We start from the raw sequence: 23553 nt of genomic DNA, 5'->3' as shown, positions 1-23553 counted from the left end.
ACCCCGTGGGCCTCCGCACGCCTGAAGGCCTGCTTGACGAGGAGTACTACCGATGATGATGTGTGGCGCGACTTGCAGGCGTGCAGCGCATACTGAGAGTCGGTGTATATATCGATGTGTTTTGCTTGCGTGGTGCTTGAAACTCTATCTAATGCCCAGACTATTGCGCGGAGTTCAAGGTCCGTTGGGTCGTCAGCATCAGCAGTTGTAAAGGTAGAATGTGTCTCACAAGAACCCACTACGTGGTAGGCGACTGCTCCTTCGCTGGTGCGTGGGTCGAAAGCTGCGTCAGTGTACACTTGTTCATGACTTGGCGGTGCGTCTGCCACTGTCTGCACATGACGCGCAGCAAATGCTGCTCGGCGGTGCACATGTTGGGCACCCATGTTTCGGGGCGTTGGTGTAGTGTCGACGACAGCAATGTCATCCCACGGTGAGATGTCGGATGGCAGTTGTGGCAAAGTTGATATATCCTTTCCCATGTAGGCCAGTAGAGTCCTGCCTTGTCTGGTGTGCTTCAGGCGTTCCTCGTGTCCTGCCTTCGATGCTTCGATGGTTGCACGGAGGGTAGGCAACTTCGCATAGCGATGTAGCTCCTCGACGCGTGTGTGTTTCGGGAGCCCAGTGATAACACGGAGAGCTGATCTGTGGAGTACCTCTAGCTGTGTCCAGTGCCGAGCAAGCAGGTCATAACAGCGCGCTCCATATATCGCTCGGGATGTCAGCAAAGCACTAACAAGCTTTCGGCATACGTCGGTACCAGCACCGTCCATGCGGAAACATATTCGTTTTATGAGGTGCAGAGTGGTAAATAAAGCGCTACTTTGGTCACTCAAAGTATTGATGCTTTCTTCATCGTCACTGCTACAATACAATACAACCAGGATAAGAATGTCAGATGTTGATACCGTGATACAGCACCGTGATAGTTCACATATGCGGGATCGAGAACCTAAATACGTAAAGGGCAATACTGTGGCTGGCACTGCATCAAAAGTACCGCCATGAACACTGCCTCTTACCTCGAACAGGTTATGCAAATGCTAATAATATAACAGTAAAGCACCGCTAAAAGTGCCTGATACTAGGCTGAGGCGCGTATCAGAATGCGCTATTGAGCGCCGATGCTAAGTAACTAACACTAATGCAGAAGTCAGAAATATGAATTATCATGCAGTAATTGTAACGAAAAATGAAAGTTGATTAGGATATAAATATACACGGACACTTCACCGACTGAATTTATGTTTCTGCAAAACTGGATTTAGAGAAATACAGGATAGTTTCATAATTTTTTTCTCACACTTACAGCGATGGTATTTGCGGCGTTGACAGGGTCACATTTTTGAAAATTCTTGCTTGCGTGCGTTCTCTCATTGCAGAAGGAAAATGTTTCGTCAGCTTCCTGGTCACCGCCGCGCAACTGCATTAGGTATGATTTGCACTTCTACTTCGCGATGTTAAGTGGATCATGATTGTATACTTTGTGAAGAAAGTGTAAGATTGGCTTTTATAGTAAGAACACATAAGTATCAATTAGATCATGGCGGTTGAACATCAGCTCAGTAGGGATAATTTTTCTGTGTTAGTGACACCTGCAACAGTGTTACGAAAAGCTGGGACAGAAATGTAAATTCCTTGGATAAAACGGAAACCTGATAAAAATGTTTTGGCAAGCACATTCTCAACATTTTTATACCCACTGAGAACTAAATGCAACTACTATTAGTCATAAAGAATAGATAATTTGCAAATGCTTTAGTTAAGAAATGGCACTTGTTCCTACTTACGCCTGCATGGGAATCCGCATGCCCATAATGCCAAAAGTAATTGGAGAGGATCATGACATTGTCATCTTCCGGCGGCCACACCGATGTCCGGCTGATGTTGTCATACTACGCCGGCTTGACAATTGGTGCATCGCCTTTGCCGTTGATACCGTTCAATACGCCATGCGCATTGTGCTCCTGCCGGCCCGGTCAGTGATAACGGCCGCGCAGCGACTGGCGTCGACGCAACTGCGGACGCTATCCTGCTGTCCAGTGAAGGCGTGGACACGATGACCACAGCTTTGGTTCTGAAACCAAAAAAAAAACTGTAGCTCTTCGGTTTCATCGAAGTTCAATTTTGCATGGCCTACAGAAATGATTATTACGTGAAGGTGTTGATCTATCAACAGATTCAGCCAAAGGAATGTTTTCTTGTGTGTTGATTACTTAGACGTTTAAGGGTCTGCATTTTTGTCAGCTGCATCATACCTACTTGAGTGAAGGGGTAAGAAGTTTGGAAAAAAAAATCTTTCTTTTGCTGTGCCCATGTTCTCCTCGACATGTCTCGGAAAAGTATTTTGTTCACGGCTAGGTAGAGGCAACATTTTTGTAGCTACAAGAAGCTCACAAACGCATACAGTTCGGTGGAAATGTGTGTTTGATTTTCTTAGGAGATTTGTGTGTGTTTCCTTGAATTCACATACAACATCATTTAAACTTTGGGATAGACCCTCTCCATTTATTGTATGTTAAATCTATTATATAATATCGGACAGATTCCATGCAACTTGGGAATTTATGTTGTGCGAAGCAATTTGCGGGTACCTGACATTGCGGAATTGATGAGGCTTCTCAAACCATTACTAGGTGAACTAGCGTGTTCATGTAAAGTTAGCAGTTTTGTGTGTATGTTGCGAGCGTACTTGAACGCTACGACAGCAGCCCGCCGGCGAACTCGTCTAAAATGATCATATGGAACCAAAGGCATGATGTATACGTCCGCGGTTCGACGTGATCTTGCTACATGACGATTGTGTTCTACACGGATATTTTATGGGCATAAACTAGAGAAAGACGAGTTGTCACCTCTTTTGCGACTATGTGGTAGACATTCATATGTATCCATGGCTATCTCACGTAGTGTATGTCAAAACGACCTTGGCACTTGCCCTGCAAAGTCAAAACTTTAAAACTTAAGTTGAGAAATCACGAAGCTGGCAGAAAAACGCACATTTTGTACATTGTCTAAACTATCACGTGAAAACTGATAGAAAAAGAAGTATGGCACCGGCGATAGTGCAGTTTAACATGACGTCCCAATAAACTGCGAGCTGTCACGCGGAAATAAAATTTTATGCCCTCATGCTGATTGCTCTGTATAGCATTTGAAAGAAGCCCTTGGCCCAGTTTTAAACAGGGGTGCTGACCTTAGAACAATTCGTCTTTATTTCTGATAAGATATCACAAAATTCCTTGAAGTATTGACACAGCAAAACCATGTACCACGACAGCTCAACCAATTGGAGTCATTCACTGCTTCAAAGAATGGTAACACTTATTAATCGCCCCATTATTGGCTGGCATGTGTAAATCTATATCAGTGCTATGAATGTATTTGTATTCTGAGCAAACGCAGAGAAGAACGAAACAGAAAGTGATCGTGTCTTAGAAGTTCCAGGAACGGCCTGCTGTGCACAATGGAAGATGTCCAACTACATCTTGGGGGACACCTTAGTTTCCTTTTATTAAAACAAGGCGAAACAAGAGCCTACCGCAATATGGAAAGAGCAACGGAAAATAATATTCGCTAAAATCATTTGTCTCCCGGAACTCGTAAGGCCTACGAAGGGTAGTACGTCTGATGTAGTACACGGAAATCGTGCCCCAGTGTTCAGAGTTGGCCACTCAGGAATTTCGTGAAGTGTCATTGTACACTGCCACCAAGATATCTAATCGCAAAAACACTTTGACAAGGTCTACGTGTATTCTTGAAATATACATCTATGCGCATGAAAAATGATAGCTCGTGCAAACAAAGCAAGCAATTTTCACAGTGGTGGGAACATGAGCTCCACTTGGACAAAGAATAGGTCGATGAAGCCTGCTGGCTTCGTCACCGAAATTCTAACCAGAAGCTGATGGTCGACGTTATTGTGAGGACCAGGGTTGGGCAGTTAACTAAATAAAGTGGTATTTAAAGGCACATACTCATATTTTCTTTCCTCTTGGTGTGTCACATGGCTTCGTTAGATGAACAATATGCTGATGTGCCTTTTAAGGGTCAATGCGGTTAGAACTATCTAACCATGGATGTGCGCTAAATGATGACATTTTTATTCGTCACGGTGAATATTACGAAGGGCGGCGCATGCCCCCTGCCCAATCTGGCGTCAGTGAGCTTCATTGAAGGTGGGCGCATATTGTATGGTCCATACCCTGTGGCAAAACACAGCGGCACTTTGCCAGTGACATTAGCCAGCCAGTTGGTGTGCAAGGATACTGTTGAGATTCGGAGATTGAATTGCATCCTGAGAATGGTACCATTCTGAAAACAAGGCAGAGTTAAGCATGAGGAAAGAACAAAACTCTGCAGGCGAAATCTTATACTTCCCGAGTGTGAAAGCCGCATATGTGTAAAAGAAGCATCCACAACGACTGATAAACAACATGTAATAATTTTCAGCCCACATCTCACAGGACAGAATTGACAAACGCCTGTCTTTAAAATGTAAATATTGGTTTCATGTTTTCCAAACAGGAGTAACTGTTAGAAAAGCAGCGTGCACAAAGAAGAATGTTGTTCTTGTTGCGGACAATGATCATCATGGTTCTGGCCTTTTAGCTGCTGTTCATGAACTAGGACATAGGTAAGTTTTATGAGACTTGCTATTGGATAACTTTTGTCTCTTACCTGCAGTTACTTCACCTTTTGAGGAATATCTTTTTTCGGGAATTGTGCTCCCTGGCTTCGCAATTTGTGCTGATTATTCAGAGTGACTTACTTCGAGAAAACAGGAGAAGAAGAAGAAGAAAAGAAACGTTATTAATGAATGGTCCGGCAGTTCTTGTTGGGGTGGCCTCAAGTGGCGGCTCGAAGTAAAACACGAGCAGACAATTTTTATGCCTCAATAAAGCGACGCATTTTTATAGTGTGTAGTTTTATGCACAATTGGTAACTTTCAGTACGCAGTGTAATTGGAATAACTTAATTTGAAAAAGTTTTGAAATATTAACAGAATCAATTTTTGTTTTACATAGGTTTGAATCAACTAGGGACTATCTCCCGCTTCATTTTCTACCCTTATCGCCACGGTCGTCAAGTCGAAGGCGCCGTTCTGGGCACTGGTGGTACAGGTTGTCAGCTTCACCGCAGTGAAAGCTCAGAGGTGGGCGATCGGGTGCGTCAAACACCCGACTTCCCAGGGGACGCGCATCCATCGTTCATGTAGTGGACCAGTTGCTCCGGATGATGGGAAACTTTAGCGGCATCAGCAAAGGGCGGCGGCGTGTACCAAGCGTCTCAGTACGATATCGGCTGCGCCAACTGAAGTGACACCGTAGGAGGAGCACGAAGGAACAGTGGCGCAGAGGAAGCCGGGTGCCTTAAGGCTTCCGCGTCGGTCCCTCGGCGGTATTCAATAGGTATCAGGGAGGCTCTGGTGCAGCTCGTACTCGATAACGCTTGTAAGGGAGCTTATCGTAGGGTGCGGTGCTGGTGTGACGCCTGCCTTTTGCAACTCTCCACGCAATGCAGAGCGGATGAGCTCTCGCAGAGAGTCACTGTCGGTTCCGATGGTCGCAACAATGTAAGCAGTTGACATTCTGTTAACTTGCCGCTCATACAGGTTGAACGAACGCAGAAGCAACTTTTCCTTGGTCACGGCCTCGGACAAGAAGTCGGCAACCCTCTTCGGTGGGCTCCGCATGAGACCAGCAAAGAGCTTCGCCTTTACCCCACGCGCCAGATGACGTCACTCCTCCGTCATTCCTGGATCAGCTCATCTGAAGCGGCGCGTCATGTCTTCAATGTATGTTGTCACAATTTCGTTTGGCATCTGGATGCGTGCCTGAATCGCTCGTTCCACTCATTCGTGGCGATCAGCATTTTTGTAAATCTCCAGAATCCGACGACAAAATTCGTGCCACGACGTCAGTTGCTGCTCATGGTTCCAAAACCATGTAGGCGCAGCGGCCTCCAGGTAGAGGTAAGTGGGTCTCAGTTTTGCCGCGTCGTCCCAACGGTTGAAGGCCTCCACGCGCTCCATATCCAGTGTCCAGACTTCGATGTCTTCGAACACTGCGCCATGGAACGTCGTCGGGACTCGTTGGCTCTCAAGTGTATACCGATTCAACATCGTCCTCACCGTATCGATTGGGGCGGGTTGAGCGGAAGCGGTGGTCATTCCGGTTGAAGTGGGGGGAACCGTAGCGTGGACGACTTCCGGGGCTAGTCCCCTGATCCTGTGGCTTGCCCGACGCACGGGAGTGCCGACAGTCACTGGATTTGTAGTGCGGATCCTTGGAGGGGGTCTGCAACATCCGTGAGGGCGTGTACCGAGCACCTCCACCAATTTGCCACAGCCCTTCAGAAGAACTGTTGGGAGTTTAATAAACCGCAGAGCAGCTGTCTCCTAGAACACATGCCCGTCGGGATTGGGTCGCAAGTAGGGAAGAGACGCGCGTCTTCTTTTTTATTTTGGACTAGACACACTCTTGCCCTCGACCCACTACCTACATGTGGCGTTATGTATCGCCGAGGGTCCGATTCCAGTAAAGGAAGGGGTCACGCAGCCTCCGACCTACGTCCGAACCAATGATAGGGAATAATGGGAATAAAAACCAGAATAATAGGTAATGAACAGGAGAATGCGGCCAGAGCACAAGAGCCCTAACGAAATCAAGGCATTTATTTTTCGTGCCTGCAAATGATCTCGGTGTTGTGTAGCAGAAAATGAAAGTAACTGAGGAACTTCCGGTAATCAATGGTCACCCTGCTAGTCGAGATTCTGCCAGGTCTCGGATATCTCGCAAAAGAGACGTTGGTGCAGTAACACAGCCTGTTCGCAAGCGACCACCGGTAAAAAAAAAAGGTATTGCACTAGGTAGATCGAGGAGAGCAATGTAGGTGACACTTTGAATGATAACAAACAACACAAGGATTCTTTTTTTCTAAAAGCAGTAAGTCGAAACGGAGCGTAAGGAATGCCAATTATGAAGTCAGAAAGCAGAGGCGCGGGCACGCGACAGCAAACATTTAGGCAAATTAAGAATATCGCCTCAATGCCGCGGTGCCAGCCTCCGTAGAGCACTGTAAAAAATAATGTTGGCTGAAGACAAGAGGCAGCAGCCGACTTGAATTATATTTCTTGAAGTCTTAGAAGGTAAGCACTTAAAGGATGAGACTATGTGGTGCCCACATAAGAAGAAGCGCGTTTTTTAAACATTTGGACGTCGCCTTATATATGCGACCATAACAATTAGGAATTCGTTTTCACCGATATCTATGTACGGCGGCGATCCTCAAAGAGTTGCATCATTTTAGGCACTGGACGAGGCCACTGCTTGAATTGTTGCGTCGTATTGCGTTAATGCATTCGAAACACCTGACCAGTGTAGCTTGCTGAGCCTAGGATTATGAGCCCAACATCCCCGTATTGCTTAAGCGCGACATAATGTTATCGGGAAGCTAGAAGGGTAAAGGAAATGATCATGGAAACACGTGACAATCTACAAGTGTAAAGGCGAATTGAATAATATAATGAATTTTATCCTGCCATTCCACAACAGTTAGAGGAGCTAAGTTGTTGGTTAGTTTAGCAAAGAACATTTCTTTAGCTCAAGTTACATCACGGAAATTCAAAGCACCACATACTTAACGTTTTTATGATGTCTATGTAAAACTGCTGACACTTCAAAATCCCAAAAATGCCTTCGTCGCATGAGAAAAGGTAAAATACCAGACTCTTAAGAGCACCCACCCCCTAGGCTACACCTTCGTAGCAGAGAAAACAAGTACGGTACAGAGGGGGAGTTTTCAGATGGAAACTTACATAATAAGAATTTAATGTTTATGTTGTATCATAAATAAACAGTTGCTCATTCCTTCACCATTTGCGAACATCTTCACACCACTCAACTTAAGACAAAATAAAATTCGCTATAGTGAAATACGATGACGTCTCCCACCTAAATTCCCGCCAGCGCAGGCAACCTAAGACAAAATGTAGACTTCGCTCTCATTTTCTGCATTTAAAACTGATGTAGCGAGCTGTAGGCTTAGGTCTAATCCCAATTCAAACCATCTATATCAACTAGTTTTGCGCGCGTAGTCGAATGGGACTCTGAATACTAAACCAAGTTGCGCAAAGATACACAACATTCGTCTTCAGAGTTTCAAAATGCTCTTCGAGTTGGCTCAACAGCAATCTGTTGCAGCAATGGCATCCGTTGAACAGGATGAGTTGGGTGGCAGCGAAGGATCAGCTTTTTGCTCTGCTGCCCCGTTTCCAGACGCTTGATCCTTCACATGAAATTGTATAAAATTCTTTGAAATTCTAGGTTAGTAAGTGCCCAAAGTGTTTATGACTGGGAGGCATGCCGTAGTGAGGGAGTACAGTTTAATTTTGTCCAGGGTGGTTACGTATACGTGTACAAAATGCACGGTGCACATACTTTTTTAATTTTTATTTCGTTGCCGCGGCCGGAATTCAGCCCTTGGAGTCGTGCTCAACAGCACAACTCCATACGTGTATATCCTCTTGGCTACTGCGGTGGATAGCCAGCATAGCCGAGTGGCTAATGGAACATCTACACAGGTTGCATTAAAAGGAACCATAGCCACGCTACGCAAACGAAACACAAGATCATCTCATGGTTTCTGTTCGGAAATTCAACAAGAAAAAAAGAAAGGATCTCCCCTTGAGTAGCATGAATCTCAGCCGAAAAAAAAAAAGTCTTCAGCGTTAGGCTGCAAGTTGATCAGGGTGATATTAATTATCGAAGCACTGCCTTTGCTTCTTTGGCCTGTTTCTTCAGCAGCGCTCGTCACGTCGTTCATTGGAGCTTCATTTGAAACATTTTTAGCTCCTTGGAATCATCGCTGGGGCAGATAAATCTGACGCAGGGAATTAGGCTCCAAATTTAGGCCTAATAGGAAAGAAAGAAGCCTGCAAATCCGGAGGAAAGCAACAGTGACGAGAAATCTTCTCTTTGGGATTCTGTTGCGCTGACATTATCTTTTTCTCCGAAAACAATGTCCATATGCTTTACGTGAACACTAAAATATTACCCATATAATTTCCGTGCCCATTGTTTACCGAAATACTAGTGGCCGCCTTGTTACACCAATATAAGCCACTTCTTTTGAAATACCTTAAAACACTTTGAACACTTCCGAACAGCGTATGTTACTTTTAACATGCAGATATCAACGAGGCATGGCCTATGAACGTCCACGTGCAAGTTACTAGAATTACATCGCTCTCTTTTGGGAAATTGAAATACGTAAGACATACATTTCGATAAACGGCGTTTTACTCGGGTTCATGAGCAAAAACTGGCGAGGACGGTATATTCTAATAAGTAATCGCCTTCAAGTGGCATCGTTGTGCGACATTCCACATGAATTAGGCAGAAAACAATCACCATTGGTAAATCTGTGATTCTAACTTTGCCTTTTTTCACTCCACAGTACTGGAGACGTTGGCAAAGGTTATTGTTCAGTTTGGCTATTGGTGCGAGAGTATGTTGCAGAAATATTGACGAACAGGCTCTCGGTGCTTGTTATTACCATATTTCCCCACAATTATCGGTAATCCAATTTCACTCAGGCGCCGACATCACATTTGTCGTACTGTTGCAGACAGCTTGTATCAACTTGTTGCTCAATTTGAATGGACCTTAACGCGGTTTAGTAACATTCTCAAGCGTTTCCATTGTTGTCAATATGCAATTAGCGAGAACTTGTGTCTTTTTAGCAAGACTAGACGTATGATTTTTATGTAGTTCTTGTAGGAAACGCTTTTACCTGTGTGCTTTGATTTTTAGAAATATAGACATAGCTTGTTGACCTTTTGCTGCACCTAATTGCTAACAAACTGTGACGTTTCCCAACCGTTAGTCCCCAAGAAGTGGAGAAGCATGGCATTTCGAGTTCGGTGCATGCTGTAACGCTGTGATTGTATATTTAAACTAACCAATCTGAACTGACTTTATTCAATAGTAAATTAATTGAGCCATTCTAGACCTGTATCGGTTGATTCTTTGTAAGTATATGCTGTGCAGAAATCTGTATTACAGTTCTCAGGCGAACGCATCAATAACGCTACTAATACTAACACGTTTTTATGTATTCAGAAGCTTTCCAGGCCTTGCGAAATGCAGTCATTGTGGCGTTATTTACAACGTATTAACTACAAAAGGTGCTTGCAGTGTTGCTTGAATTTGTTTTGGGCTGCTGACATTGTTATAATTAAGTAATTTGTCAACATCAGTGTTGTAAATAATAATAAAATAAACGTGGTCACTTCATCTCACATTGCTGAACAATTTTGCTGTCGTCCCTGGGTATCATATAAATTGGGATAACTTTTAAACTTACGCATAATTTGAGCATATCATTGGATAGTTTACAGAGCAATATTTAGAATAACGCTTTTATTGATAAAACAATGCATCTTTATGAACAAAAATAAATGCGCTGATATATTGATAAATCTTAAATAACTTTTTTTTCTATAAAGTCTTACAAAAATAGGTTCTGCTGCAAAAATTCCATTTGGTTATGCTTGAAAGGTTAGCCACTCACGTACCTTCATATTTATGTGGCCTTTTAAAGACAATGTAGTTCTTTTTACGTTCTAGACTTCTCAATATTCCCTAAGCTGGTCCTAATGAGAACGTCTTCGTTTGCGCGTCAATACTATTATATTTGTAATAGTTTTTTTTTCAATTCACCATGCGCGGTCAGTAGTTCAGTCAATATGGCAGTTCATGATATGTACAAATGCTTGTTTAGGAGACTGATCTGTTCTGTGTACGTTCAAAATAACAGCATTTGCAGCGTTAACGAAACGCTCTGGCCCATGTTTCTGTCACACTGAAACTTGAAAAGTTTGAAACTTGAAAAGCGGCAGTGCAAGCAAAGCTTTACGTAGGAGCCATTGTTTTGAATATAAAGGCTTAACTGGCGACCGACGACCCTTTGACGTAAATACGAAATGACAGAAACCTCAAGTCGCTCAGCCAAACTGGATGACAACCACCTACCTTCTCATGCGTGTCCCTTGATGCCATCATGAAGTTAGCGAAAAGCAGCATCTTGCCGTCATAAATAGCTGTATTATTTTCGTGCAGTTTCTGTAGCAAGCACATTTATTTGGGTCCTCTGATTCTTCAAGTTAGACTTATGTGTTTACCTTTATTTGCACTTTATTAACAAAGTGCGACATTTCCCAACCATTTGTCCCACCTCCACTTACCTTCGTTGCAGTAGAGGGGTTCCACATGGCCCACCGTCTAATAACTAGACAATCATTAGCTGCGCTCTGCTTTAGTCAACCTATTTTAAAAAATGTACCTGTGACAAGGAGCGCAGCGCGAACACTGAAAATATGCCTCAAATACGTATGGCAATCTTCCAATTGTGCTAAAAAAACACTTTTTCAGCCTAGGCTCCCCTCATGATGGCAGCGAGACCTCAACAAGTTGCCCGGCAGGTGGTGGATATATAATGAATCCTTATCTTTATAAACAAAGACATGTGTACTCAGCATGCAGCAAGGCAGCAATGAAGACATTTTTGGCGTGAGTTGTCTCAATACAAACTGGCGTACGCGGTACATATTCAAGAATTCTTTGCTTTGTGTCTTTTGCCTTGAAACTGCTCTGTTGCTGTTACTGTTTAGTCTATGTTTTTAGCCTTCTCCTTTGGTAAACACCAACAAGTCCAAGCATAGCTTTTCTTAAAGCACCCTATAAATACGGTATGCCTGGTCAGACGGTAAGCATGCCATATTGAGTGTTGCTAAAACGCTTCAGTGTGTGCCTCTTAGCTCCAATTACTAGTCTAAGCATTTAGCTGTTTTTTCTTCGTGCTAACATGCACATGCCACACTTATGCTAACCTATTACTTACTGTATGCTCGGAATCCCTGTGCATATACATCGCTCGTGGAAGATCCTACTAAATACACCGAGAGCCAAAGAGTGCGCCGCTAACACAGCGATTTCGCCAATAAAGAACTTATGGATCAACTTGAAATACAATAATTACACTGAATACAGAAGAAGTGACTTATTACACTCAATTATTGAGCTTGGGTATGACAGCTGAAAAAATTATCTCTTTAGGCCGATGGGAGTAGCATTTTCTGATAGTAATACCACGATAATAGCCAGAAATCCCTACAAGGGAATCGTGACGTAGTGCGCCGCGTTGTTTGCAGTCATTACTGATGAAGCTTACACTCTGGTCTTAAAAACAAGACTGCCGCATTTTAATATAGGCAGCTTGTAAGAATAACATGCCACACACAATGATGATCTCCCCAGTAAGCTCATTTTTATGACCAGTTTTGCTTTGATGAATTAGATAAATTTAGCTGGGGCGCTATAACGTAAAAATATTCCAATACATTTTCATTCCAATCTCCTAACCTCAAATTTACGTCCCGGACGACGCAAGCAGGCCGGCAACGCTGCGGTGACCCGCAGCGTTGCCTGCAGACCCTAGTCAAACGGTCAGAAGAAACTATATTGGTAAGTGTCGGGATAAAGTTGTTATCGGAAACAAGCACGGATTGGAAATACTTGTTGAATGCATCGGATATCGCCGCCGGGTCGTCGGCGACGTCATTATCTACTCTGAAAGAATTGGATGAAGCATCGCGAGGTAAAATAGAAGACCAAAATTTTCGTGGGTTAGTTCTTAAGAAATTGTGCAGGCGAACGTGAAAAAAGAAATGCTTGGCATTTTGCAACTTAAGATTCAGTTCTTTCTTTGCCTTAACAAATCTATACAACACCGTGGGATCAGTGCCTCTTCTGGAACGCCTTAACCTCCGAACGCGACGAGACAAATGCAAGATATCCCGAATCATCCATGGAGTGTTAGAATTTTTTTTCTAAGTTTTAACGTGCATAGAAGGTTCGATACATAATTTGACAAGACGCTCAAAGTAGTTAGCAAGGCAGTTGACGTCCTGATTGTCTGCAAGTGCACTAAACGTATCGAAATGATGAGATAAGGCATCAGTAATTGAGTTGTCATCCGCACGAGTGAAATCAGGAAAACTAGTAAACGTGTAGGGGGATTTAGAAATTGGACAGGCGAGGGTCACTAAAACGCCTTTATGGTCTGAAATACCATCAATTACCTCGCAAGAAAGGTCACGTTCTGCTAGGTTAGCGCTTAGAGAAACTAAGTAAAGGACGGAATTTAATCTATTTATTCTGGTTGCACTAGGATCAATCTGGTTGAGACCGAAGGACAAGGAAATGTTGATTAGTTCTTGATGTTCTGTTGATTAGATTTAGAATAGCCGTGTCACGATCGACTGCAGACAATGATGGCCAGTGGATGCCAGGGGTGTTGAAGTCACCCATACAGATAAAACTCCACGAAGCAATGTTGATCTCACTCATGAAATTTTCAGCAGCATGAAAAACATCAAGAGTAGAACCAGGGGGACGATATATAACACTAATCACAATACTCCGATTATGAAGGTAAATTTACGCCACACGGATTCTGTTTCTGGAGGAGAAGGCAAGACTGAGAATTGTAGATCCAAACAGATAAGCAGTGCCACGCCACCACCACTACCGCTAATCATGTCTAAGCGCACGGCAACAAAACCGGGTGGAGTAAACTCAGATTCGTAAACACCATTGTGCAGCCAAGTCTCTGTGATGCCGATACATGGGGGGAATGAATAGATATAAGGGACAATAAATCAGGAAATTTTTAACTATACTACGAGCATTTATATTCAAGACAACAAGGTTCTCAAAACGACCAGGATGAATTCAGGAAGTGAATGGAACGGAAGTCAAATGGCCAGACTCTGAAGAAACACGTTGAGTGGGTGCCATTACTGATGAGTTTGAACTGTCATCCCAGTTATAACGAACTTTGTCAATGGAAGCATGATCATATCTCATGATCATTCCAAGCCATGTGACGCCGCAAAGGGGGGGGGGGGGGGTCCAGCAAGGAAGCCGAAGAACTGCTGAAGAACAAGCAGTGATTAAACATGGTGCCGGTGCCGCTGTAGCCTAGCCCACTTTAGTGCTCCTTAAAGCACGTGTTTACATAAACACCAGATAATAAATATATCCAACAATGCTCCAGTACATAACAACAAATAGCCCAGGGGTATTTTCGTAGAGCCTAATGTGAGGACGTAAAGATATAAATAAACGGCCACTATGCCTAACGTTGATGGTATTATTAACAAAATAAATAGTTCCAGAATATATGACACCGCGAACAGCCATTTTTACCACTGAATCAAATACGAATAAAATTATACCAGAAACAAGTGCAACCAAATTGAGTATTGGAGATTTCGCACATGGCTCTGAATAATTCATTCTTCTCACAATTGAAACCAGACATTTTTCACATCCGTGTATATCCCTAGAAAGTTTCCATAATTTTAGTGGACTTCATAAGCATGCTTTAAGAAGTACTAAGGGAGTGTTTGGAACAAGTACACAATTTGTTAGCAACCACACGCCCCCTCGAAGCTAATGCGCTTGTGTGTTAACAATAAGTGTCTAGGCCATTAAACATAGAAGTAGACCATTATGACTAAACAGGGAATGCTTATTATCTGCAGTGATGGCATATTCAACAAAAAAGCACTATTCCTAAAGTTTGACAGGTAGGGGCAGTAGGTAAAAACTCGCAGTTTCGCCAGAAAGGCGAAGCGTCCATTGTGATAGCAAACTTGTTGAAAGCCATACGAAGTAAAGGTGACACTTTTCTCGGTCGTATACACGTAAACATTCACTTTCTATCTAAATTAACAAGCATGGTGCCAGCGCGCATAGCAACTACGACCAAATCACTCTTGATGACCTTGGACACTCGCTGCCGAGACACGGGCATGAGCAATCGAAAAGCAGCAGCGAGCGAAGTGACCTTCGTGCTACGCATCGCTTCAATGCAAACTCAGCGCCGAGATCACATACAAAGCTACAAGCCGTCGACACTGCTAGACTTAGGTCTCATTCACACCGGCGACTTGAGGAGGTCGCGCGACCATTTGCGACTCGCAATCAAAATGCGACCGAAGGCGACGGATGTTCACACTGGCAAGCCCGGCTGAGCGCGACCCGCAAGTCGCAATCCCGGTGATTATCGTTCTCAGCGAGAACTCTCGGAATCTACGCGGAATTTGAACGCGACACCGCAGAAGGCCGGATGTAGACACACGAAAGATCACTTCCGGTGCGCCGCTGATTGGTTTATCAGTTTTGCGACCATGGTCGCGCGACTGAAAAATCGCGCAGAGAGTGACTGGCCCAAAATGGTCGCTTTTCACGGAAGGCGACCGTTTGCGACCATTTGCGACTGGTCGCTTTGCGACCAACTTGGTCGCGCGACCACTGTCAGTCGCCGGTGTGAATGTGCCCTTATCCCCCAACGCAGAACGCCCTCAAGATACGGCCGCGCGACTGCGAGAAGCCGCCACAAACGCAGTTACAGCCGGAGTAGAACGCCACTCCCCTCTCTCCCCTACACCCGGTGCCTCGCAGCGTTGGCTTCCCCACCCGCGACGGAAGACGGTGCACTTCCTCCCCGCTCTCCTCCCTTTCGCGCGGGGTAGTTGAGCCGCGATCGTCAGCTCCTCTCGCACGCTTTCACTCGCCCAAACAGCGTAGGGCGCGCGGCGACGGTGTTATCGCCCTTGCACTTTTTACGACATATCACGGCGACGCCGACGGCGACAACATAAAAACGTCTGGTATGTCCAAATAATTGCTGTCGCAATATATTTCTCGATGACGATGAAATATTAAAAAAGCACATTGCAACGAAACGAACTCACACTTGGTCCAATAAGAGGACAGAAGTGCTTCAGAGCCAAATGCCGTCTCTCGATTGTGATATTTTCTTAGCCGGAAACCTGCTGCTCCTTGCGCAACCGAGGGTGTGTTAGTAGCTTGTGTCTGCGACTTATAAAATACAGTTAATAAATTTTCCCTTTAATTTCACGTTTGGTCATGTAGAGTCGACATGGAGTATAAAAAATGTTCGAAAAACTCGCATTTCCTAAATGTGACTACTCAATTCGAGGTTCGAATCCAACAGAGAATAATATACTGACTATTAGAAAGTTTTAAATGTTTGCGCACCTCTACAAGCGACCATTGGCGCTGCCCATCCATTGGGTAAAACTGTTCAGGTATCATTTTGATCGAACTTTGCCATTATCGCATGTGCGGTTAACGTGTGCGAATTTTTCTTGTGAATACTAGCAATTTGTCTTATTCATTTTTTTTGCAACGCGGAGCGGCAGCATGGTTGCATATATATATATATATATATATATATATATATATAAATTTTTTGCGTATATCGGTCTTGGCACGTAACCATTGCTAATGTACGGTACGGTATACGGGAATGTGCATGTGTGTAGTGAGACACTGCAAAAAAAAAAACATGGTGTTACCTATGCTAGTATCTTCTAATCACATTTTCCCTTCGTGCTTCGCATGACAGTGCTCATGCAGGTGCAAGAACAAAAATAGTAGTTCACAGATTGCGAAAGTGCTTGCCAGTCCATAATTTTCACAAGCTACTACCAATAAGCTGTAAGCTAAACTGGGCGGAATCATGCTCCCGTCTGAATCGCCCAGCCAATCTTGTCCTTCCAGAATGAACAAGAAACATGTTTCCTTTTAGGTGATTTTGTAGCTGCATTTGAAACATTTCTCTTCACCATAAGTGCTGTATGTAGCACATTCTCTGACTGATAGCAGAGGAAGAAAACAATTCGTGCTTTTCCCTGAACACTAAACTGCCGACAGATACTCGAAAAAGTTGTGAACATCGAACGCACAACGTGGAATATTTGTGAAGCATAGTTAAAATAAAGCACTTCATTTAATGGTTTAGAAGTAATGGCAATTTGCACCGATTTGCTTGCTTTCGTCATGTGCAACAGTTTTCTCATGGAATGTCCGTTTATCGACCATGAATATTACAACTTTATTGCCATGCATTCTTTATGTTTATGCAATGCATTCACAGGTTTAGCCGTAATTCAAACTCATGTGAATGCACAGTGTGAGAAGCATGCGTAGCAACGACCCTAGTATTAAAGTAATGTAGTTTACTTGACAACTTCCAAGCAGTGTTTGCGTATTGTGAGCCCGCCTGTGTTATTGTGGGACTTGCGCAAACTAGAAGACTGCACAAGATCTGGCAAATCCCTCTGTGCCCCACACATACCAATTGCCAACGTGATATGAAGTAAAGAAACATAAATAATCTGTCAAATATAATTCACGGTTCTTTTAGCAGAACCGTGTCTCTACACGTATCTGTGAGAGGCTATAAAGGTTCAGATTCTATGGAGAAATCCTAGTGACGCATGAACATTCTTGAGAGGACATGAAGGAGTATGCTCAATAAGGCATTTAGTCAGTGGCTAAATCAAAGAAAATGGAGTAAATAGGAATATGTTCATACTGCGACTCAGCATCCTAATAACGGATTTCTGTGATTAGAAATATGAGTCAGCCAATATTATATGTTCAGGTTCTAATCAGAAATTAACTTTTTGTTACGCAGTACAAACGTGGCAAATACGCTCACATGATGAGTATAAGAGAAACAGATATCTAAACCACATCGTGGATCCCCAAATATATCCGTCGAAATTGCGGGAGACCTGACGCACACCTCTCCAAAGTAGTGAAAGTAGGCAAAGTGAGCTTCGTCATAACATTTCAGGCTCAAAATTTTCAGCCCGATGCTTGCAATTGTGCATGAAAATATGAATCACTTCAGAAATTGGTTTTAAATATGTGTCACGATTCACACGTTCAAATACAATGTACATCGTATGTCTGATTGTTTGTATCCTGCTACACACTGTTTCACAAGTTACCATCGCGCAGCACATCCGCTGCCAGCTGTCTATTCCGCCGTAGATGTCCTGAACCTGCCAGTCCTGCTGCTCAGGAACGAGACGAGCAGCTGAGAAAAGACCAGTGCGTGAGGAAAAAGCGGGAAAACGAGGACTTTTTGAATGCTACGGTATGAATCCATTTCTGCGTTCTACTACCATTGATGAATATAATATAGCCATTATCAAACGAAGTAGCAGCGTGTGCCTATTGATGACAACGTTTTCGAAGGCAACACTTACACATTCTACCATATGCTTGTATGTCCAACCGAGAAGAGAAGGCACCGCGAAGACGGAGCAACACTGAGGAATGCGTTGATATTAAAAAAACCTGTTCAACATGTCTTGACTTTCGCATTGAAAGTGTGCTGCAAGTTTCCTTAGTTTTCGAAAAATTCGGTTTAAGCGAGTCAGTATGCAGACGTGTGGCGCCAATAAGCGGTCATTGAGAAAGTCAGCTTATTTTGCTAGTCTTTGATGTTAATTTATGTGAGGAATTTCTCACTATGTGTGAGTGGACAGGGAATTCTATTCCAACTTTCGATGGGCTTTCTTATTAAGAGTAAAGGATCCGCAAGAAGGAAAGCACTCATTTGTTTTTAGTGCCGCGTTCATCTAATAACGTTTAAAATGCAACCAATATGCATTTATATGACATAATGTATTACTGCGTAAGGCGAAGTTAGCCTCATATTACTAGACAAAAAGAGTGAGAATTCAATGCAGTATACGAACTCGTTGAAACCGAAGTCATAAAAACGAGCCGCATGACCGGGGCTTTTCCTTTCTTCTTTTTAATTTCCTTTCTATTATTCGTACACAAATGGTAACTATTGTATCAGGCACGCATGTCTAACTATCTGGGTAGTTCTGGGCCACACATGACCAAGCTATGCATGCCATATCAAACATAAGTTTACAAGAATCTCAATACTTGAGCAATATTTGCGTTTCTGAGGAGCTCTTCTACTGCGACACACACATGTTTAAACCACAATGTTTCTTTTTGGGGTTGCACACAACATCGTAGTAGTCCGACAGATCATCATCTGACATTGCAATCAAAATACATGAACAGACGTCACCACTTTCCGATACGGTGGGCCATGCAATACAACGCACAAGTTACCAAGCACAAAAGGTTAGCGAGGGCGCATGGGCTAAAAGCGCTTTTACGTGTTTCCTTCGAGAATAGGTTGAATGACCTACGACTGTGATCTGCTTGATGGAGGATATCGGCATTGAGAATAGCGCGGGAAATTTGTTGTGGGCTTCATGAGGGAACAAAACGCTGGCATGCACATAGCTTCAAGAACCTATCAGTTCCTCTTCTAATGGTCCTAATGGTGAGCAATCTGGGTCTGTTCACCCCTTCGGGAAAGTGAAGCTGAGGGGCTTGCCTGATGACGTGGGTACAACAACAAAAACGACTATGCGATGACGATGACGTCACTGCTTTGTTTGGCAGCAAAGTATTACCTTTGACGAAGGCATGAGATTCGTAACGGAACTACCTTCATATTTGTGCTGGCGTGAAATTATTTTTCAGTGTGCTTACTGGCTTTTGCGCGTTCATATGTTTCAAACAGGTAAAAGCGAATTCCAAGTACGGGCATTTCTAGTGACATGGAAACCATAACAAAATTTTAATTTTATTTTCCGCACTTCAAAGGCAGGGTTAAGCTTGTATGCGATTTCCATAGTAATTAAATGGGATGAAGTCATTCGGGATGTTCCAATCTACATTGCTGGGTGACTAGCGCGCTTCTTTGTGTACGAGAGTGTTTTTCTTGTTTCGAAACGAACTTCCCACGAAGTGCTTTCTGCATTTCAGGATATTGTGTACAGCTTGCGCAATCTATTCACAGTTCACACAACTTCTATGCTTTTAATTCACAAGCGGCAAGTATGGTAGCATATTTAGGCTAATAGTTTTTGAAATTATGCATAATAATTACGTTGTAGATGTCTTCGAAGTCAGCACTTAACTTCTGATTACCCATGGGGGGGGGGTGCTTAGCGATGTTGATGTCTTGCAATAAGAATCACAACAGCATTATCACTCCAAGATTTAGGTGCACTTAGAACGCGTCAGAATAAAGGAACTAGCACGTCCTTTTTCGGCAATTCACTTGTCTGCGAGAAAGTTTCTTACAGTTCTGAAGCGCGCGTGGCCACCATCTTCGTATTCACAACTAGATTAAGAATAATTAGCAACAACTACGGCGAACCTTCTGCGCAAGACGATGAAATTACTCAAAGGATATGTCTCGACTAACGTCCTCACTTCTGCTATGACGCAAAAGCCCTTTACCGCAGTAAATACGAGGTAGCACAAGCCTTCGGTCATTAGCATATTGCAGTGACTCCAGAAGTTAGGGACCGCGCAAGCAAAGATGGCATTAAAAATGTTTGCCGCAACCTTAAGAGACAGGTATAAAGGTGTCCTGATCAGATAGCAAACGAGTATAGTCGACATTTTAGTTGACATTGAGAGAAAAGAATTGGAGCTGGGGAGGGCACGTACTGAGTAGCGCAGATAACGACTGGGCCATTAGAGTCACAGAATGGGTGCCAAATGAAGGTAAGCACAGTCTACGATGACAGACAATTGGGTGGGGTAATAAAATTAACAAAAATTTCTGGCACAAGTAGGAATCAGCTAGAGCAAGACAAGTATGATTGGGGGCGTGGGAGCGGCCTTCGTTCTGGTAGTGTAAATAAATATGGACCAATGTTGATGATGAGGATGATCTTGCAGTGTGGAAAAGAATTTTTGGCCTTAAACCAGGAATATTTTGAATGAAAACTACTAGTGATTGTTGCACCTCGTTTTATATGTGAAAATAAAGCCCTTCTGTAATACCCAAAGTTGCGCGTTTTACAGTGAAGACAGTGAAGCATTCAAACCTTGATAGTTGAATAAATATGTCATTTATTCTACTTCAATATCCAGGTTATCTTTGTGGCCCTGCCTCAAGTACAAATGCCCTTAATACCACCTTGCCCCAAGAAAATTGGCGACAAAATATTCTTTCACATTTCATGAAGAGATTAGAAGGTTGCATAAGGGCAATGTGATATTGGGCTATAGGCATAGGGTCGATAGTGCCCTTTTCATTTTTTGTATGACCATAGCATAGTGCATTGTTTTGAATTGAAGGGCAAACTATACGGCTCATAGCCTTCTTTTTGAAAAAAAAGGTGTATTTAAAAATTATTTCGATGCCACTCTCAGATAGTGTGTTCTGAAAGATTCACCGTGTTCATACAGAGTTCAGCTTGTTAGATGAAATCTATTTTTGACGCAGGTGATTTACTGGTGCACGCTGAGTTGCTACGTAATCCTGCACGAAACGCAAGAGGTGGCATCGTTCGAAACAAGTGCTCCAGATGGAATGGGCTGCAACCAAAACGGAGATTGTAAGGTAATTTTTTCAGCATATATGTGAAATGATCAAACGGCCCGTTCAGCGAAAGAGCCGTCGTCTGTGGCAGCGAAACGGCACCTAAATTCCCATTGGCTGCGACGCCACATCACGTGAGTGCCTCCACGGAGCAGATACGGTGACGTGACGCCATGGGGAAAGAGGGGTTATCGTGGGCGAGGGAGTCCCGTGATGCGCACGTCCCGGTACTGCCGTCTCGCTCAAGGAAACCAGTACGTGGTCCGCATCACTCTCTCTCTCTCCATCTCTCTCTCCCCTCCCTCTCTTTTTATCTGTCTCACCCCCCTGAGTTTAGATGCTGCTCACGCCTGCCGGCCTTGTGGTCGCTCTTGTGTTCTCGGTCTCCTTTCGCACAGGACGTCAGTGGCATGCAACGCTGGCAACGCAGGCTGCTAGTACATGTTGCCCCAGGCAGCACGTACCCCTGTGGTACGTTAAGCACAGCATAAAACTTCCAAGGACCGCGTAACGGCGTTCAATTTGAGAATAATATTGTCACATTCACTACTGATAAAAAGTGCTAAGTGTCCACGCATTTGTGCGACTTATACTGAAGTCAGAAACGTGCCCCTAAACGTGCCATTTCAAGATTTATTTTATAATTTTCAACGTACAGTACAAGCGCTTGCTCTGTAATATTTAATGCTGTTCAATTTCCTCGTAACACTATTCCTTCTATTCTTTTTCTGCGCTTTGGTGCATGGTCCTTTTAGCTGAATAAACTTGAATTGTTATCCTTGAACATACTATTGTGATTACAAGTAACATCATGTTTGAAGTATGTTCTTGTGATTTTCATAACTGCATTGTATAGCACTGCGAAATGTCTTCGTGCAAAGTATTCCTTTTTTTCTTTCTTCCAGGAATGCCAAAGAGGAATGTGTAAATTTATCGTGTGAAACATGCCCCTGAGTTTCAGGAACCTTCGGAATATTGCCCGGTGCTGCGATGATTTGGATAAAATAAACACATATTGATGGTGATATTTTTTCTTGCATTACTTTCTCATCTGCGCTTGGAAGTTCCTATATTTGTTGTTTGTTTTGTGGCAGCATTGGCACCTCATTCATTTCACTTTAATTGTACCAAAGCACAACTGATACTTCATAAAAACTCATTGATCGAAAAGTATTACGAGTACTACCCACCAGCCGCATGCATGGTAACAGATAACGGCGCTATGGCTCGGGTAAAGTGGAACTGCTAAACCATCTCAGTGAACAAGCGTGAAAAAAATACTTAGAAAGCATCGAAAACGAAGAAATGGCGCTAATAACATTTTCCAACATGCCCATTCTTTTACTGTCGAGTCTTCCTCATCTCGGAATAAGTGAGAGGAATTCGTCGATAGTGTTTACCAGAGACGTGCTTACGAAAGTAGCCCAGCCCCACCTCCCTGTCTCTGTGCCCTTGATACCTTTCGGAATGTAGCGAGCCACGCTTACATCCTTACGGCGGCCCCCCGCTGCACCAACAATCACGCAAATAAATACCCAGGGTATAGAACACCAAGCTCAACGAAATACAATTGTACTCTCGAAGCCTTTCGTTGAGATGAGGCCCCTGGTGGACGTATTTAACCATTTTCACCCCCGTTGTCAACTAACCTGGCTCACTAGGTATGCGCTAGCTGCCTTGTTGCCACCCAGATAGCTCAGGTCAATTCGTATGCGCCTTAATAGGCAACATACCCGTTGCTGCTGCTTGACATAGTAGACAATTGGGGTCACTGAATATGTGGCACTTTGTATGACAAAATAAGTATGTAGAGCATGTAATATAGAAGCGACACCGTCCCATTAAAAACGGACACCTCCGCGTCGAGCATGGCCGCTTGACGGCGAGCCATTACAATTAAGTTGCAGCCAGGATACTGCGGGTACTAAGGAGCTGCAAAGGAACTGCAGTAACTATAAGATGTACTGTGTCATGACAGAATTCGTCAATGTGGTTGGTAGCGAGAAAGCTGCGAGGCTAATATTATTCAGAAGAGGCATTGAAGACAATGTTGTAACAATTTTCCGAAGAAACTTTGTCTACTACCTGCCTGAAGTATACACATACATTACACATGAATTTATTGCCTTGTATCCTGTATTTCAGCTGCTAGCAGGTGGATTTCCCCCACAGCTATTCACAATATGGGTGTTTCGACAGCCATTGTCGTAAATTAGAAATAATGTTTGA

The 23553-nt window shown here is 43.5% G+C and overlaps 1 protein-coding gene across 1 annotated transcript in view; it reads left to right on the top strand.

Moving 5' to 3' along the window:
• Positions 1 to 22349, top strand: part of LOC135898587 (A disintegrin and metalloproteinase with thrombospondin motifs like) — a 28730-nt gene extending 6381 nt beyond the window's left edge. Inside the window, exons 2-7 of the mRNA XM_070522881.1 lie at positions 1383 to 1432; positions 4528 to 4636; positions 11436 to 11573; positions 17907 to 18045; positions 21229 to 21345; positions 22230 to 22349. Of these exons, the coding sequence (XP_070378982.1) occupies positions 1390 to 1432; positions 4528 to 4636; positions 11436 to 11573; positions 17907 to 18045; positions 21229 to 21345; positions 22230 to 22265 (582 nt within the window). The 5' untranslated portion in view covers positions 1383 to 1389 and the 3' untranslated portion in view covers positions 22266 to 22349. The remainder of the gene's footprint in view (positions 1 to 1382; positions 1433 to 4527; positions 4637 to 11435; positions 11574 to 17906; positions 18046 to 21228; positions 21346 to 22229) is intronic.
• The last annotated feature ends 1204 nt before the right edge of the window (positions 22350 to 23553 follow it).

The sequence above is a fragment of the Dermacentor albipictus genome, chromosome 8 (assembly GCF_038994185.2).
Source record: "Dermacentor albipictus isolate Rhodes 1998 colony chromosome 8, USDA_Dalb.pri_finalv2, whole genome shotgun sequence".
Classification (NCBI taxonomy): Eukaryota; Metazoa; Arthropoda; class Arachnida; order Ixodida; family Ixodidae; genus Dermacentor; species Dermacentor albipictus.
Note: the sequence above shows the minus strand (reverse complement) of the source record. Positions and strands in the feature narration are given on the sequence as shown.